General features: G+C 35.1%; 1 protein-coding gene and 1 pseudogene across 1 annotated transcript in view; both read left to right on the top strand.

The window, feature by feature from the left end:
* Positions 1 to 16076, top strand: part of PEX3 (peroxisomal biogenesis factor 3) — a 39987-nt gene extending 23911 nt beyond the window's left edge. The window contains exons 10-12 of the mRNA XM_032160689.2: positions 3780 to 3902; positions 9911 to 10007; positions 14211 to 16076. Coding sequence (XP_032016580.1) covers positions 3780 to 3902; positions 9911 to 10007; positions 14211 to 14294 — 304 coding nt within the window. The 3' untranslated portion in view covers positions 14295 to 16076. The remainder of the gene's footprint in view (positions 1 to 3779; positions 3903 to 9910; positions 10008 to 14210) is intronic.
* LOC116476970 (voltage-dependent anion-selective channel protein 1-like) lies at positions 15502 to 16555 on the top strand (annotated as a pseudogene).
* Positions 16556 to 17165: the final 610 nt, after the last annotated feature.

The following is a 17165-nucleotide window of genomic DNA, read 5'->3' on the forward strand; positions in this document are numbered from 1 at the left end:
TTTTTCTCCCACCTCTCAGATCATTTCTTAGATTTTTCTATCTCTGTCTTTCCTTTAAATATCAGTGTTTCCAACCTGGTGCAGTGGCTCATGCCTGTAATCCCAGCACTTTGGGTGGCCGAGGCGGGTAGATTGCTTGAGCCTAGGAGTTCAAGACCAGCCTGGGTAACATGGCAAAAACCCCATCTTAAACAAAAGAAAAAAAATTAGCCAGGCATGGTGGTGCACACCTGTGGTCCCAGTTACTCGGGAGGCTGAGGTGGAAGGATCACCTGAGCCCTGGAAGGTTGAGGCTATGGTGAGCCATGATTGCACCACTCTACTCCAGCCTGGGCAACAGAGTAAGATCCTGTCTCAAACAAACAAAACAAAACAAAAAAAGCCATCAGTGTTTCCCAGGTATTTGTTCTTTCTTCATTGGCAACTGCCTCCCAGGCAATGTTTTATACTCCCATTACTTTACTATGCTAGTAGTTAAAGCCAAATGTATAGCCCTAGTCCTCCACCCTCAGGAGCTTGTCTGGATTGAAATTTCTATATTTCATAGATGGAAATAATTTGTTCATTCACTTAATTCATTTATCTCATTGAATTATTCATCAACTATGTATTGGCTGTCTGTGGTATATTAGGTACTGTTCTAAATTCTAGGTCTTCATCCCTACTGGAATGTGTATGCTAGTGGGAGAGAAAAATAATAAACTAATAAATTTGATGTAATGTCAAGTATGTATAACTTTGTTGATGAAACACAAAGCAGATTAAGGGGTTAGAGAGTGACCAGGGATGCTGTTTGTAATAGGCTGGTCAGAAAAGACCTCTTTGAGGAGATGTCATTTGAGCAGAGACCTGAATATACTGTGGAAGTGAACCTTATAACCCGGAAGAATACAGTTCAAGGCAGAAGAACAGTTGCAGTGATCCTAATGCTTGGCCTGTTCAAGGAATAGCAAGGAGGCCATTGGTTGGCTGGAGCACAGTGAATGAGAAAAGCAATAGGGAAGTGAGACTGGAGAGATAGATGGAAACTCCAGAGTATGTTGAACCTTGTAGTCCATGATAAGAAATTTGTTTTTTATTCTTAATGTATGGGAAGCCATTGGAGAATTTTAAGCAGGGCAGTGACATCATCTGTGTTTATAAAAGATCTCATTGCTCTATGGTAAGCTGACTATAAAGAGGTAAGAATAGAAGGAGGGAACCAGTTTCAAGAGTGAAGTAGTCTAATCAAGAGACAGTTGCAGTTTGAACTGGGTTGGTAGCAGTGGTGGCAATAACAAGTGGCTAAATAATAGATTTATTTTTAAGGTTGAACCAGTAGTACTTGTGGAATTATTTAGTGTGGGTTATGAAAGAGGAGGCAAGGATGACTCCTAGGTATTGGGGCTGAGCATTTGAGGAAATAGGAACTGTCATTTACATTTTGGCAGTGTTAAGCATATCTAAGTGGATATGCCTATTGGCAATTGAATATGCAAGTCTGGAATTCAAGAGTTAGTTTACAAATATAACGTTGGGAGTCATCACTTTGTATATGGTATTTAAAGACATGGGAATAAGAACAGATAGAGACTAGAAGACAACTGAGTCATAGAGCACTCCAACATTTAGAGTTTGGGATCGGGGGAAGAGCCAGCAAAGGAGACTGAGCAGGAGCTGCCAGCAAAAGAAAAGAAACACTAAAAGAATGATGTATTTTGGAAGAAAATTGAAGAAATGTTTCAAGGAGACTGTAATTAATTGGGTCTAATGCTCCTGAAAGGCCAACAGAGATAAAGACAGAGAAATAACATTAGATGGAGTTGTTGATTGATCTTGTTGAGAAGTTTCAGAGGAGCAGTGGAGATAAGCTAATTCAAAAGAATTAGAGTTTAGCAGAGACCAAGCACAGACAACTGTTGCAACATTTTGCTTTGAGAGATTCTGAGAAATAGACGGTATTTAAGGGGAATATGGGAGCCAGGAGATTTTGACTTTAACTTTTTTTTATATACTAAACTCCATGAGATGAGTAATTTTTGGCTGTTTAGTTCACCAATGTATCTTCAGCTCTTAGAACAGTGCCTTGCATGTAGTAGATGCTCAGTAAGTATTTACTGAATTGATAGAGGGAAAAATGGATGTAGAAAAGCATGGTTAATTTTAAGAACAAAGTACTTTGAATAGGAGAAAGGAATGAGATTCAATACACAGTAAAATAGTTTAGGAGTCAGGTAGGGATGGCTGAGGATAGGTCAGATACTTGTAAGTGGGTAGATGAGTGGGACAAGTATGTAGAAGTTCTCTTTGCTTCTATTTTTATGTGTGTGAAATAGGAAGCAAGCTCACCTATTTCTCATTTCTTTCATTGGCCTAAATGAATTCAATTCAATAATAAGATTAAAAATTAACATTTTTGAGTGCTTATGCAGCAAGCACTGTTCTATACTGCTTTATCTATCTTAACTCATTTAAACCTTACAGTAACCCTAGGAGGTAGGTATTATGATGATCTTTTCTTCAGTTTCCATTTCTTCAACTTTCATCCCCTTAATCATTTTTCTTCTTGGAACCTTACCATATTACCTTTAAAAGAACAAAGTTCAGCCCAAATTACCGTGCAACCCAGCAATTCCACTCCTAGGTATCTACCCAAAAGAATGAAAACAACTCTAAACAAAAACTTGTTCAGATTTTTCATAACAGCATTATTCACAATAGGCAGAAAGTGGAAACAATCCAGATTTCTATTAACTAACAAAAGGATAAAATCTGATGTATTCATATAATGGAGCCCTATGTAGCAAAAAAGGGGAGCAAGCCATTGATACATGCAACAGCATAGAACAACCTTCAAAACATTATGCTAAGTGAAAGAAGCCAGACACAAAAGACCACATATGTATGACTGTTTCTATGAAATGTCCAGAAAACTGTATAGACCAAAAGTAGATTAAGGGTTACCTGGGGCTAAGAGTGAGATGAGAATTGGCTGGAAATGGGCCTAGTGGGTGACGAAAATGTTCTAAAATTGGATTGTAGCGATAGTTGCACAACTATGCAAATTTACTCAAAATCATTGACTTGTGCATTTAAAATGGGTGAATTTTATGCCCTCTAAGTCCTACTTCAATAAAGCCATTAAAATGCTTTTAAAAAGAGAGACGACTAAGGAGAAAAGGTAGATAGAAAGATACGCATGTACACATGCACACTCTAGTCAAGAAATTTGAACATAACTAGATATTTTCTAGCTTTCGTAGCATCTTTATATATTATTCCTTATATTAAAGAGTTTTGTGAGGAACTAAGAGAGTATAATTAAGATCAAAAAACCCTGGTCTCATATTTGAGCTCCCCGATTTACTAATCACATGCCTTTAGTCAAGTTTCTTCATCCCTCAAGTATCAGTTCCTCATCTGTACACAGTAATATTTTCTGTCTCACTGAAATGTCATGCTAGAGGATGTAAAGCCAACCAATCTATGACTATAAGGAAATTTAAGAGTTTCCTCAAAATTAGTAGTACTAGTATTGATATTTTTTAAAAAATTCATTGTACAAAGAGTGCTGACTAGTATAAAAAATCTGCAGTGGATGAATATTCTCATTATGTTGTGCTAAATAAGCTCATTTTTTAATACTTACTTTTTAAAGATTGACTCCTTGATATATTTTTACAGTATTAGATTATGACTAGAAATGTTGGTGGCTTTCAAAGGTAACCACATTATTACTGAATTTGTTTTCTCTTCCATTCAGAATCTAAAAAGTAACTTATACTTCTTACTTTATATAGCCCAGATTTTAGTACAGTTTTGAATACCTGTTTAAACCGAGGTTTTAGTAGACTTCTAGACAATATGGCTGAGTTCTTTCGACCTACTGAACAGGACCTGCAACATGGTAACTCTATGAATAGGTAAGATGACATATAAAAATGTTATACTAATGAATGCTCTAAAAAAAATGGTGCTTTGCTTGTCTTTTTGTTCCAGGTAACAACAACAAACCTAGTAAATTTGAGTGCCTCATTTTTTAACAAATTAAACTCTGTTAAACCAACAACTTCTTCACTAGCAGAAGCTCCTTCTTGGTTTCAGTATTAAAACTTGCAGTCTTCCAAAAACTTTGCCACTATATTGAAGTACTTTAGTTGTGATTACCTTTCTGTAAGTTGAATTCCAATTATTGTTTTTTTTTAACTCTTTAGAATACAAAACTCACAATGTATTTTAATTTTAATGGATTCTCTACTGTTATTCCATTACTGCAGGCCATTTTGGTCTGCATAATTCAATATTTGGGTCCTTATAATACCCGGGCATTGTTGGTATAGATTCTCATTTGATGAATTAGCTCCTTATAGTTCTACAAATACTTAAATGTATTCATTCCAGTCCTTATTATAGAATTAAGAACATTTATTAGTGCAATTGTTAGTGATTTTGATCATAACTGTTACTAAATCATGGACTTATGTATGCCATAAGGTATCTTACGGTTTTCTATATCTTTATTATCCCAACACGAATATCTTTGGTCTCATATTAGAATTTATACTCTTTAAGGATTTCTATTTTGCAGTTTTTTATATCAAATTCAGAAAATAATGGGTACTAAATTAATGTTGACTGAATGTAAACTCATTCATTAAAATTTGAGACACATCTTTTGAAGTAGCTTTAAATTTTTTTTTTTAATTGGGGACACAGTAATTGATAGGCAATATGTATGTGCAATATCCAATTTAATTCTTAAATACATAGGGCCAGAAGTTACTTACCAGATTCTCTGAGACCCTTTATTATAGAGAAAAGATTAATTTGACATTGACATTAAGCACTTGGAATGCTTACAGCCATAAAGTTATTTTCTGAAATAATTTAAATATCAACATAAAATCTTTAAAAAAATTTTTAAGTTATACAAAAATAAATTTCAGCTCAAGTCCAATCCTATATACTGTATAAATCAAGGTGCTCCAATTAGTAAAATTTCACTATAATCTGTATATAGCAAGATATTCGTTATTTTGCAAGTGGTGATACATAATTGTAATGGTTATTTTAACATAAACAAATACTTGATTTTGTACACTGAAGAATTGTAAAAATTATACTACAGCCACGTCAGCCATGATAGTGTTTCTTTTCTGAACTATAGTAATCATTATCTGCACTTTCATATACAACCTACATGTGCTACCTTGAATTGGAGTTTTACTCCTCAGTTACATTTTAAGCCTCCTCTCAAAAGTCAAAGAGTATCTTGTGCCCTTTCATGTCTCTTTACTCATACAAGGCACTCAGTAGATATTTTCTATATAAGTTTTTCTATTTCATTTCAATAACCAACTTCATGCTCCGTGATTGAACACTAGAAATATTTCCATCAAGCCTGTTGTCATCATTGTTTAATATGTTGTGAAAGTCTAGCCATCATAGTAAGTCAAGAAAAAACAAATGGCTAAGGCCTGTAATCCCAGCACCTTGGGAGGCTGAGGCGGGTGGATTGTGCGAGCCCAGGAGTTCAAGACCAGCCTGGGAAACATAGGGAGAGACCCTATCTCTACAAAAAATACAAAAATTAGCTGGGCATGTGGCACATGCCTGTAGTCCCACCTAAGTGGAAGGCTGAGGTGGGAGAATCACCTGAGCCCGGGAAGTCAAGGCTTCAATGAGCTGTGATTGTGATACTGCACTTCAGCCTGGGCAAGGGAGTGAGACCCCCCCACCCCCCTAAAAAAAGATGGAAGTAAGGTTTTTAACTATTGGCAAAGACACAAAGTATATTATTTATGTGTATTGTAATTAATAAGCCAGACCTCTGAAGAGAATCAACTGAAAAATGAGGTAAACTAATAAAGGCTTTAATTTATATATATATATATAAAATATATATGCAACATATATGTATTAATGTATTATATGTATTACATATTCATGTAATATAATGTATAATGGATATTTAAAAGTCAAAAGTGCAAATGAAATCCAGAAGTATATTACAATAATAATAGCAGCTAATACTTTTTCCATGTGCTAGTTTGATGATAGGTATTTTTCGGAATGTATCTCATTGAATTCTTAAAATAATCCTAGGAAATATGTACTAGTATTCTTCATTTTCCAGGTAAGGAGACTAAGACTCAGAAAAATTAAATAACTTCAGGTCAAGTGGTAAAGCCAGGTGTTCAATAGTGTCTATCTGAGATAGAAATTTTTCTCCAAATTTTTAATCATTCTCCAACACTATGATTAATTAAGGTTTAAGAATGTAAGGAGGGTTAAAACTAGAAAAGCTATTTTGGTAATCCATAACATTAGTAAGCTAATAAGATAAAAAACATTATCTTCAGTGTTGCTGAAAAGACATTCAATAAAACAACATTTATTATGGATAAAACCTCTTAGTAGAAATAAAAACTACATTTCTATATAATAAAATAATATTTGAGTCAGGTGTGATAGCTCACATCTGTAATCCCGATGCTTTTGGAGGCCAAGGCAGGAAGATTGCTTGAGGCTAGGAGTTCAAGACCAGCCTGGGGAATATAGCAAGACTCCCATCTCTACAAAAATTTTAAAAACTACCAAGAGGATTGCTTGAGCCCCAGAGTTCAAGGCCGCAGTGAGCTATGATCATGCCACTGTACTCCAGTCTGAGTGACAGAACAAGACCCTGTCTCTTAAAAAAATAATAATAAATAAATAAAGAGTATTTGAAATCAAAAGCAAATATACTTAATAGTAAAACTAGAATGATTTCCATTAAGTTCAAAAACAGTATAAAGATGGTCACTATTGACAGATTATTCAGCATCATTCTATTATTCTATCTAATGGAGTAAGGCTAGGAGAAGACCAATTTTGAGATCCAATTCAGCATCATTCTATTATTCTATCTAATGGAGTAAGGCTAGAAGAAGACCAATTTTGAGATCCAATTATACTTATATCTTGAAAATAGGTAACTTTTACTGTTGGATAGCGAAAAAAGAAGGAAAATAGACAATTTACTGAGTGTTCTTACCATTTTAATAAACTGTTAGTTGACTGTTGGTTTTCTAAGTTAAACTCATGCTATCTTTAAAAATGATATCAATTTTGAAAAGGGAGAAGAAAAAGCTATTGTTATATGAAGGTGTCAGACTTTATACTTAGAAACCCAAGAGAATCAACTAAAAAGTGTAAAATTAGCCTTCCAAAATTAATCTAAAATATAATCAAAATATTATCAAAATTCTATTGGAGATTGGAGGATGGTTGATTTTTTTCATCTTAAACCTGACAAATGATAATAAAGGTAATCTGGAGGAATAATGGAGTGAGAATGTTTAAGCAATTATTGGAAAAGAAGAGCAATGAATATGCTTTTCCTGTATAATATATAATATAAGGTATAATTATTAATGTTACTCATAAAATAATAGGTAAGTCAGTGAAATAGAATGTAAAACCCAGAAGTAACCCTAAAAAATGTAGGATGTTAGTAATGATTGTGGGCAAAATGTATGTTGGTAAGACAAATAACAATTAGTCATTTTACAATGACTAATAAAATTCAGGAGGTTTAAGCATTTAAATATACTAAGTAAAAACAAATATACTGATCGAAAACAGGTGACTCTTTATGTGACCTCAAGATGGAGAAGGTATTTCTAAGAATGAAAGTAAAGAACTTTATATAAAAGAAGGCTAGGTTTGACTGTATAATTTTTAAAACTTAAAGATCAAACAAGCTTTTATAAGCTTTTCATCAATATTAAATGCAAATAATATATAGAAGGAAATGTTTGCTCTCTCTATATATATATCATACATGAGTGTAATGACATTATATACAGAACTTTTGCACATCAATTAAGGAAGCAAACACCTAAGGAAAGAAAAATTTTCTTTCTTAGAAAATGTGCATCAAAGACACAGATAATTCACAAAAGAGCAGATGGAAATGGCCAGTTTGTTAATCTAAGATTTATTGAACACGTGCTATGAATCATGCACTGTAGTAGGTTTCTGTTCCCATGGATCTTACAATCTAGTTGGGGAAATAGTAAATATAATTGTATAAACTATAAGAAGTGTTATAAAGGAGAAGAACACTGACCATATAATAGAAAAATTTAAACAAAAGTGGACAGTCAAGCAGTTTTCCTGAGGAAATAATTTGAACTGAAAACTAAGATTGGGAGCTATTAAATATGACCCTAGACTGCAGTGGGACAGTTGACATTCTGGGCAGAAGCCACAGGGCAAAGGTTTTGAAGCCACCTAAGTACATTTTAAGACTTATAAAGAGGCTGGCATGGTAGCTGAACACATAGAACAAGAGTGGTGTCAGACAAAGCTGGAGAATGCAGCACATACAGGTATGGCTGTCATCTGAGAACGCTGGAAGGCTACTGGAGAGTTTTGAGCAGGAGAGTGATGTAGTGGAATTTACATTGTATGATTTCTTTGGTTGGTGGGAAAGGAATTGGGGAAACAGGGACTGGGGCAGGACACAGCAATGGATGAATGAAAACTTATTAATCAATTCAACAAGTATGTATTGGATGTCCGCTGTACACAAGACCCTTTACTATGTGCTGGGACAATACAGTGCATAAGATAGACATGGTATGTAACCTCATGGAGCTTGCATGATAGTGAAGGGGAGACAGCAATCAAGTAATCAAAATCATGATAGATTTTGAAAAATGCCGCAACGGTACATATTGAAAAAAAATAATGCCTGCTTCCCTCAAGAATACATAAATCTTCCCACTTTCTTTATTCTTTTTTAAGCATTGCCTCAAATCTCAGCATAGCACACTGGTTGTACACCCTAGCTTCAGCACTTGCATGATATTTAAAAGGAAATTTCTAGTGCAGCCCTAGGTTGAAATGTATGAGATGTCATATTTAATATAATAAGACTAAATCTACAAGCCCAACACAAAAATGAGTCTTGTTGTTTAAGTCATTACATCACATACATACAGTGATACATACATGTATTCATTTATGCATCCAACAAATGTTTATTGTGCTCCAGCAACTTAAAAAGTTATTGCTGTAGTCCAGGCAAGAGATAATGGCTCAGCTTGGAATCTGTTGGGCAATGGGGAGAATTCTTGGCACTTCTTTATTTGAATATAGGCAAGGGAAAGAAGCGCCAAGGATTTTCAAAAGATTTTAAGATTATTAAAAGATTTCTTTTGAGAAATCTTTAGAATATCTGATTGGATATAGGCAAGAGAAGTGCCAGGGATAATGCCCATATTTGTTGCTTCTAGAGCCTGATAGATAATGGTGTGGTTCACTGGAGTAGGGGGGAAATACCCAACATTGTTAGTAATTAAGAGAAATGCAGATTTAACCTGTAAGATACCACTTTCACCTATCAGATGTGGAAAGATTAAAGAAAAGGATAATGTCGGATGTTGAAAGAAGGCATAATGGAGCAGATACAGTCATACCCTTTGACCCCGTGATTTCGTGTTTATACAAAAACTTACTTAGATTAAGAAAATTTAGGCAAAAACTGAAATGCCCAACTCTAGGGAGCTCATGATATAAATTGTCACAGCTAGAGGACAGATTACTGTATAGTCATTAAAAAACAATCAGACAAACACTTTAGAACTTTTAATAAGATGGAAAATACTCATAACAATAAAAATGCAAAAACAGTATGCTTAGGAGGTTAGAGGTTTTTGGTAGACACAAAAAAAACAAAGATATGTGTAAAAAAACGCCAGAAGAAATTGGTCATGATGTCAATTAGAGTTGTTATTTCTAAGCGATAGAATTGTGGGGTTTTTTCCTTTTTAATAGATTTCCAAAAATATTCTTCAATGGCTATGTATTACTTTTATAATTAAGATGTTAAAGTCCTGTGAGGTCATTTCAGAAAATAATCATTACTGTGATGATTTTTCAGTCTTTCCAGTGTCAGCCTGCCTTTAGCTAAGATAATTCCAATAGTAAACGGACAGATCCATTCAGTTTGCAGTGAAACACCTAGTCATTTTGTTCAGGTAAGAAGAAAGCTTGGGAGTGTTATTAAAAGCAAATTATATTCGTGGTGGTGGTCATGTTTGTCTAACATAAAGTTACATTCTCTGCTGAGAGATTTTTTCACAAAATCACAGAACTTGGAACTACATGTAGAGTGTGGTAGAGTGTCCCATGAGAGTAATAATGGACCGTAGCAAATGTGTAAGTTTGGAGTACCTTTCTCCGTGTTGTAGTCCAACACTGTGGGACTACATTTTAGTCCAGGTATATTATAGTGGTCAGTTGAATTTATATAGCATGAATGTTTTACATTAAGCTGTGCTAGTAAGAAGATTGAGCCTTGAGGCAGATCAAGGATCTTGTTCTACACATTTTGAGGAAAACTAAAAAAATTTGTGGAGAAGTAAAGCATTTTAGCGATTAACGTAACTGTTAATAGTGCATCAATAATATGCTCACTAAAAGCCACATAAACAGTGGGTCATTTAAATGTTTTATCAGACTACCTATAAGTCCATCTTTCTTCTTCATTTCCATTTGGAATGCATGGAGTAATTCAGTAATTCATTGAGTAATTCAGTAATTCATTGAGTAAGACAAATATTATAAACAAAATAACTTTGAATTTCTGAGTCATGTCCAAACTTGGAAACTGTGTTATAAGTTAAAAAATTGTTTGCAATAGCAATTGCAAACTGCGTCAATAATGTACAATGAGAAGAGACCCTATGGCCTAAGCATAAATCTGACATCTTCTTAGTGTAACTTGTCTCAGACAATTTAGTGTATCCTCTCTGTAGTCTTTTTAACTCTTGGGAATGTGGAGAGCACTGAGACTAAGAGTTCATTTCCTCCTTTCACTGTGGTGTCATCAGCCTGTCCTTCATATGCACATTTTCCCTCACTGGACTCTTCAGTCTTCTGTCTGCTTTCTCACCCATAAGAGCTGGGCACTCATATTGCAGAAGAAATAGTGAATAAGGCTGATCTCGTTTTACTGAATTTTAAGCTTCACATCTATATCAATGTGAGAAAAAGGTCATAACTTGGGGCATTTAAACCTTACCTTTACCTTTGTCCTCTTCTGTAGAAGTCCCTGGCTTGGCCAGTAGGCTGTTCATTTTGACAGATGAGTGGAAATTACAACCAAGCATAAAGCATCATCAGCCTTAATGCTTAAATAATTTTATGCACTACACTTTAATTAAAATCAATATAATTGATAATAAAAACAAATGTTTCAGTATAGTAAAAACACCATTGATACTAATGCTTAGTAAAGTTTTTTAGTGTAACTGGCTGTATATTAAATGTATATACTAGACCATTGATTGACAAGGCTATTACAATTATAGTTTAATTTTTTAAAATATAATTTCTATGAGTTAAAATACCAAGTGGTCTTCTTAATAAATTGTCATATGCTTTACTATTTCCACTTATCTTTTTGTAAAGCCTTTGCCTTGATTAGAATGTTAATTTACATAAAATTAGTCCTTTCGAATTACTGCTACTACTTCAACTACAATGGTGTGTAGGAGAGCCTATTGTGGGAATGCTGTAGAACAGGGGTTTGGCAAACTACAGGGCCAGATAGTACACACTTTAGGCTTAATGCAACATACATTCTCTACAGAAACTATTCAACTCTGCTCTGGCAGTGTGAAAGCAGTCAGAAACGTACATGAACAAAAGAGTATGGCTGTTTCAACAAAACTTTATATACAGAAACAGGCAGCAGTGGATTTGGCCTGCAGGCCATACTTTGCTGACCCCTTTGGTAGAAGATACTAGGATGGTAGTTGGTAAAGGTAGGAAATGGGAGAATCAGAAAACAATTGAGAAAGGTGGTTTTTCAAATTATTTTCAAATAGCTTTCAAATAACATAAGCAGAAGATAAATTATTTCAGGTTGCTTTCAGATAACATAAGGAAAGAGCTTTTATAGTGTGAACCAACCCTATGATACATAATTTTTATCTCAGACTACTGAAAACATCCTGGAAGCTGCATCAGGATACAGTATTTGAACAGATTGAAGTCTTTATTATAAAGCTGATATAAGCCAGCTATGACCTATTAGCCAAATCCAGCCAAGCACCAGCTTTTGTAAGTTTTACTGGGTGACAGCATGCCCATTGGTTTATGTGTTGTTTATGGCTGCTTTTGCACTACAATGGTAGTGTTTCTCAGATTTGTCCATATACCTCACATACATATGTACATACATATACCACAGTCCTCCAGTGTTTAAATCATTTTTAGTGTGTAAATTAAAAACTCAATAAGATCCTTAAGATTAGAGCTTTTTCGCCGGGCACGGTGGCTCACGCCTGTAATCCCAGCACTTTGGGAGGCCGAGGCGGGTGGATCACGAGGTCAGGAGATCGAGACCATCCTGGCTAACACGGTGAAACCCCATCTCTACTAAAAATACAAAAAAAAATTAGCCGGGCGAGGTGGCGGGCGCCTGTAGTCCCAGCTACTCGGGAGGCTGAGGCAGGAGAATGGCGTGAACCCCAGGGGGCGGAGCCTGCAGTGAGCCGAAATCGCGCCACTGCACTCCAGCCTGGGCGACAGCAAGACTCCGTCTCAAAAAAAAAAAAAAAAAAAGCTTTTTCGTAACTCAAAACCAAAGCACTTTTATTATCAATTAGAATCTAAATTACAAAAAACAAACAGATTGTTCTATAATATGGCTGACGGCTACTATTAATAATTTGTTGTGCCAAAGTGAATGTGGACCTGTCTGCTACTGTTCATGCTGTTGAGCATTCAGCCTGCATTTTCTAAAGCTGACTTGCTAGTATTTTTTTTTTATCTACTGTGACTATTCTGAAAGCTTCATTTGTATCATGTGTTTTACTTGATTTGGCCTTCATCTGAAAGATTTTCTGCCTCTGTTCTTTTCTCATTAGCACAAGACAGTTAAAGTAATGTTACTTAAACCCAATAAGAACATAAATATAAACAAATGCCCTAAAATCAGGAACAATAGTAGGTTATATGTTTTATCTTCTCAATAATCAAGAGCATGTTTGAGTTTTCTTTACATTTTCATAGAAATCAAAACACAAAATTTCCCCTCAAATTCTTGGGCCCCTGAAAGCATGTCTGTAAATTCTGGTTTGAGAAACATTGATCTAAACCTATGTTTCATTGAACACCTAGACTGAATACTTGAAACTAAATAACATCAGATTCTCTGATGAGATAATTTAACCATGAATTGATTGACATTAGGACATGTCTAAACCTCACTTGGATTTTCTGATACTTAAGAAACAGAGATCACTAGGGACAGGTTTACTTCCCATTTCTTTGACACTCTCAGAGGCTCTCAACCTTTTCTGTCATGGACCCTTTCACAGGCTGGTGAAGCCTATGGACCCCTTCTCAGAACAATATTTGTAAGTGCATACAATAAAATACATAATATTATAAAGGAAACCAATCATATATAGTTTTCAAAATTTCTTTTAAAATTCAGTTTATGATATAGCAGTATTGCATCTTTATTCATGCATTAAATACCAAGATATAATGAGAGTTCTGATAACTTCCACAACTGTCATATGACATGAAAATGCCTATGATTTCTATTGAAAACAAAGTCATACAACCTGCTAATATCATCACAGTTTGTTGCCTACATTCATAATTGAAAGAGATAACCAGATTTTGGTTAGAAGTTAAAGAAAATGTAGATGTAATTTTTTTCTTATCTTTACATTCGCAAATCCCTTGGGGTGTTAAGAACCCTTACACTATAGTGTATATGTGTGGTTCATGTATGTGTGTACATGTAAAATATGCACTTACTACATATATTCATACCGTATGTTAGATCTTCTAGAAAGTAATAACCCTTAACCATGTTACGTCAGCTTCCAGCAAAAGTACCTTTACTCCTGTAATTATTTATTCAACAGATACTTATCTAGCACTTGACATACACACAAATTCATTTGAAGACTATTTGGGGTTTTTGTCCCTCAAAGTCACACTTGAACACTTACGATACCATCATCCCTCATATAAGAACCTAAATAATAACTATCTCCTAGAATTTATTACAAGAAAAACTACTCATTTTCTTAAATGGTTTGCCTCTTGGCCTTTACCACAAAACTTAAAGCTGAATTCATCGCTTGATTACAGAAATTAATTCAAATTATCTATACATTTTGCAAACTATAATGTTATATTATCATCTTTGCTAGGATCTGTTGACAATGGAACAAGTGAAAGACTTTGCTGCTAATGTGTACGAAGCTTTTAGTACCCCTCAGCAACTGGAGAAATGATTTTTCCTTCAAGAAAAACTACAGTGGGATTCATTTACTTTTTAAAATACACTGGGTAAATCACCTATACTTGGAGTAACAGTTATCAAAATGCCTGATAAAATATATTCTTAATAATTAAGTCTTCATTTCATAATGAAATCAATTTATTTGGCATCTTAATATATTTTTTTAGATTCATCAACAGACCAGTTTTTGTGGGCATATATATGTACACGTGCAAAGATCAGAATTGTTAATAATTTGTTACACATGGACAGTTGTTCCAAACTGACTAAAAATCAATATAGATATTTTATATACATATATATATAAATATGAAATTCAGTGTACTTTACCATATTAATACTGAGGAAAAATCTGTTGGAGACATAGGTCTAGCATGTGTGAAGTTTGGAAAAATAAGCTATTTAATTATAATGTTCCCTAGACTGCTGTAAACAGAAGTGAATCAGACTTTCCTCCAGCTACCCTTCAAAATAATAAATTATTTGTCTCAAATATACCTTGATGGAGGACTTTTTTATTCTTATGGAAATAGTGAATTTCAACAACTATGATGAACTATTGTTCCTTTGCTATTTCTTCACTATATTTTTTAAGGTTTTATTAAAAAGCCTTAGAAAGTTACATATTGATTTAGAGGCTAAAATTGTGTTGATGCTGTTTACTCACCTAATTACATAGTTTTAATCATTTGTATGTACATAATTTTAAAAACTTACTTTGTATTGATTTTGAATACAGTTAAAATCTTATTGCAATAAACTATTTTAGTAAAATATTATTTTGTTGAGTTAATATTTTTCAGCTATTAATTTACTTATCCCATAACATTTTTGTTATTATTTCGGAAGAGAGAGCATGCTAGTTTAAGTTTCATTTTAATTGGTTGTGTACTTGGTGCTTTTCTGTTGTTGTTAACTTGTTCATTTAGTAAAAAGCAAATAGCTTTACTTTCTGGAAAAGAAATAATTCATTATCTCTAGTAATACATCTGTAATTCTTCATTTAGAAGGGTAATTAGGGCAAAAGTAAATAAATCATTATATATCATTAGTATGTTGACATATATTTTCAGTAACATTGTTTTATGTTCCTCCAACGTAATATGTAGCTGAACAGTAGAAGGTAGAAAATAAATTATGACATCTCTTCTAAGGCCTGGCTAGGCCTGGAGCTGACTGCTAGGGAGTTTGTGTCTAGAATGTTTTTAAAAATAGGTAGTGGAGCCATAGCCCTCACCATAGACACCTCTGAGCCCACTGGCATTGTCTCTGAGCAGAAGATGGCTGTGCCACTCACATATGCTAATCTTGGCAAATCTGCCAAGCATGTCTTCACCAAGGGATATGGATTTGGCTTAATAAAACCTGATTTGAAAACAAAATCTGAGAATGGATTGGAATTTACAAGCTCAGGCTCAGCCAACACGGAGACCACCAAAGTGACAGGCAGTCTGGAAACCAAGTACAGATAGACCGAATATGGCCTGACATTTGCAAAGAAATGGAACACTGACAACACACGAGGCGCTGAGATTACTATGGAAGATCAGTTAGCATGTGGACTGAAGCTGACCCTCCATTCATCCTTCTCCCCTAACACTGGGGGAAAAATGCTAAAATCAAGACAGGATACAAGCGGGAGCACATTAACCTGGGCTGCGACGTGGATTTGGACATTGCTGGGCCTTCAGTCCGAGGCGCTCTAAGTGCTGGGTTATGAGGATTGGCTGTGACCAGCTACCAGGAGAATTTTGAGACCACAAAGTCCTGAGTGACCCAGAGCAGCTTTGCGGTTGGCCACAAGACTGATGAATTCCAGCTTCACAGTAATGTGAATGACGGGACAGAGTTTGGCAGCTCCAATTACCAGGTGAGCAAGAAGTTGGAGACTGCTGTGAATCTCGCTGGGACAGCAGGAAACAGTAACACTCGCTTCAGAATAGCAGCCAAGTATCAGATCGACCCTAAAGCCCACTTCTCCACTGAAGTGAACAACTCCAGGCTGATATGTTTAGGATACACTTAAACCCTAAAGCCCACTTCTCCACTGAAGTGAACAACTCCAGGCTGATATGTTTAGGATACACTTAAACCCTAAAGCCAGGTTTCATACTGACACTGTCAGCTCTCCTGGGTGGCAAGAACATCTATGCTGGTGGCCACAAGCTTGGTCTAGGACTGGAATTTCAAGCTGTAGAATTGTTTAAATTATTTTGCAGCATAGCTACCTTCACAATTAAGTCTATCTTTTAATGGTGTATGTCTGGGATGCAAGTATTGCTAAATGTCATATTGGATCTCCAGGTTAAAGATGATTCAGCTTTAAGATGTTACCCTTTCAGGGGTACAGAAGAAACCCAGTTCCAAAAAGGTCCTTTCAGTGGTAGATTTGGGGAACTTGGTGGCCCCTGTAGAGATGCCAGGTTTCTTTTTTATCTAGAAATGGCTGCAAGGGGAAGCTGATAATATATAGGCATCTTGTAAATTCATATTGAGTAAATGAATGAAATTGTGATTTCCTGAGAATTGAACCTCAGTTTCCTAACCCTAATTGATGAGAGGCTCGTTGCTTGATGGTGTGTACAAACTTACCTGAAAGGGACCTTTTTAAGACAGATCTTCATGACTTGTTCCCATCCCAGTTCTTCATTACCTCTTTTAAACAAAAAGATCTACAGGGTGTGGTCACTGTTTCTTTTGTGCTGTTTTGGGGTGGAGAGGGTGGATGTGATGAAGCCAATAATTCAGGACTTAATTCCTTCCTGAGTTGTGGTTTTTTTCTGTCCTTGCATCAGAGTATAAAATAGCTTCCAGCTCTAGCTATAAGCTTGGAAGAGTCTGTATAATTGTAATCACAGGGTGA

This window comes from Hylobates moloch, unplaced genomic scaffold (genome assembly GCF_009828535.3).
Source record: "Hylobates moloch isolate HMO894 unplaced genomic scaffold, HMol_V3 SCAFFOLD_2, whole genome shotgun sequence".
In the NCBI taxonomy this organism is placed as follows: domain Eukaryota; kingdom Metazoa; phylum Chordata; class Mammalia; order Primates; family Hylobatidae; genus Hylobates; species Hylobates moloch.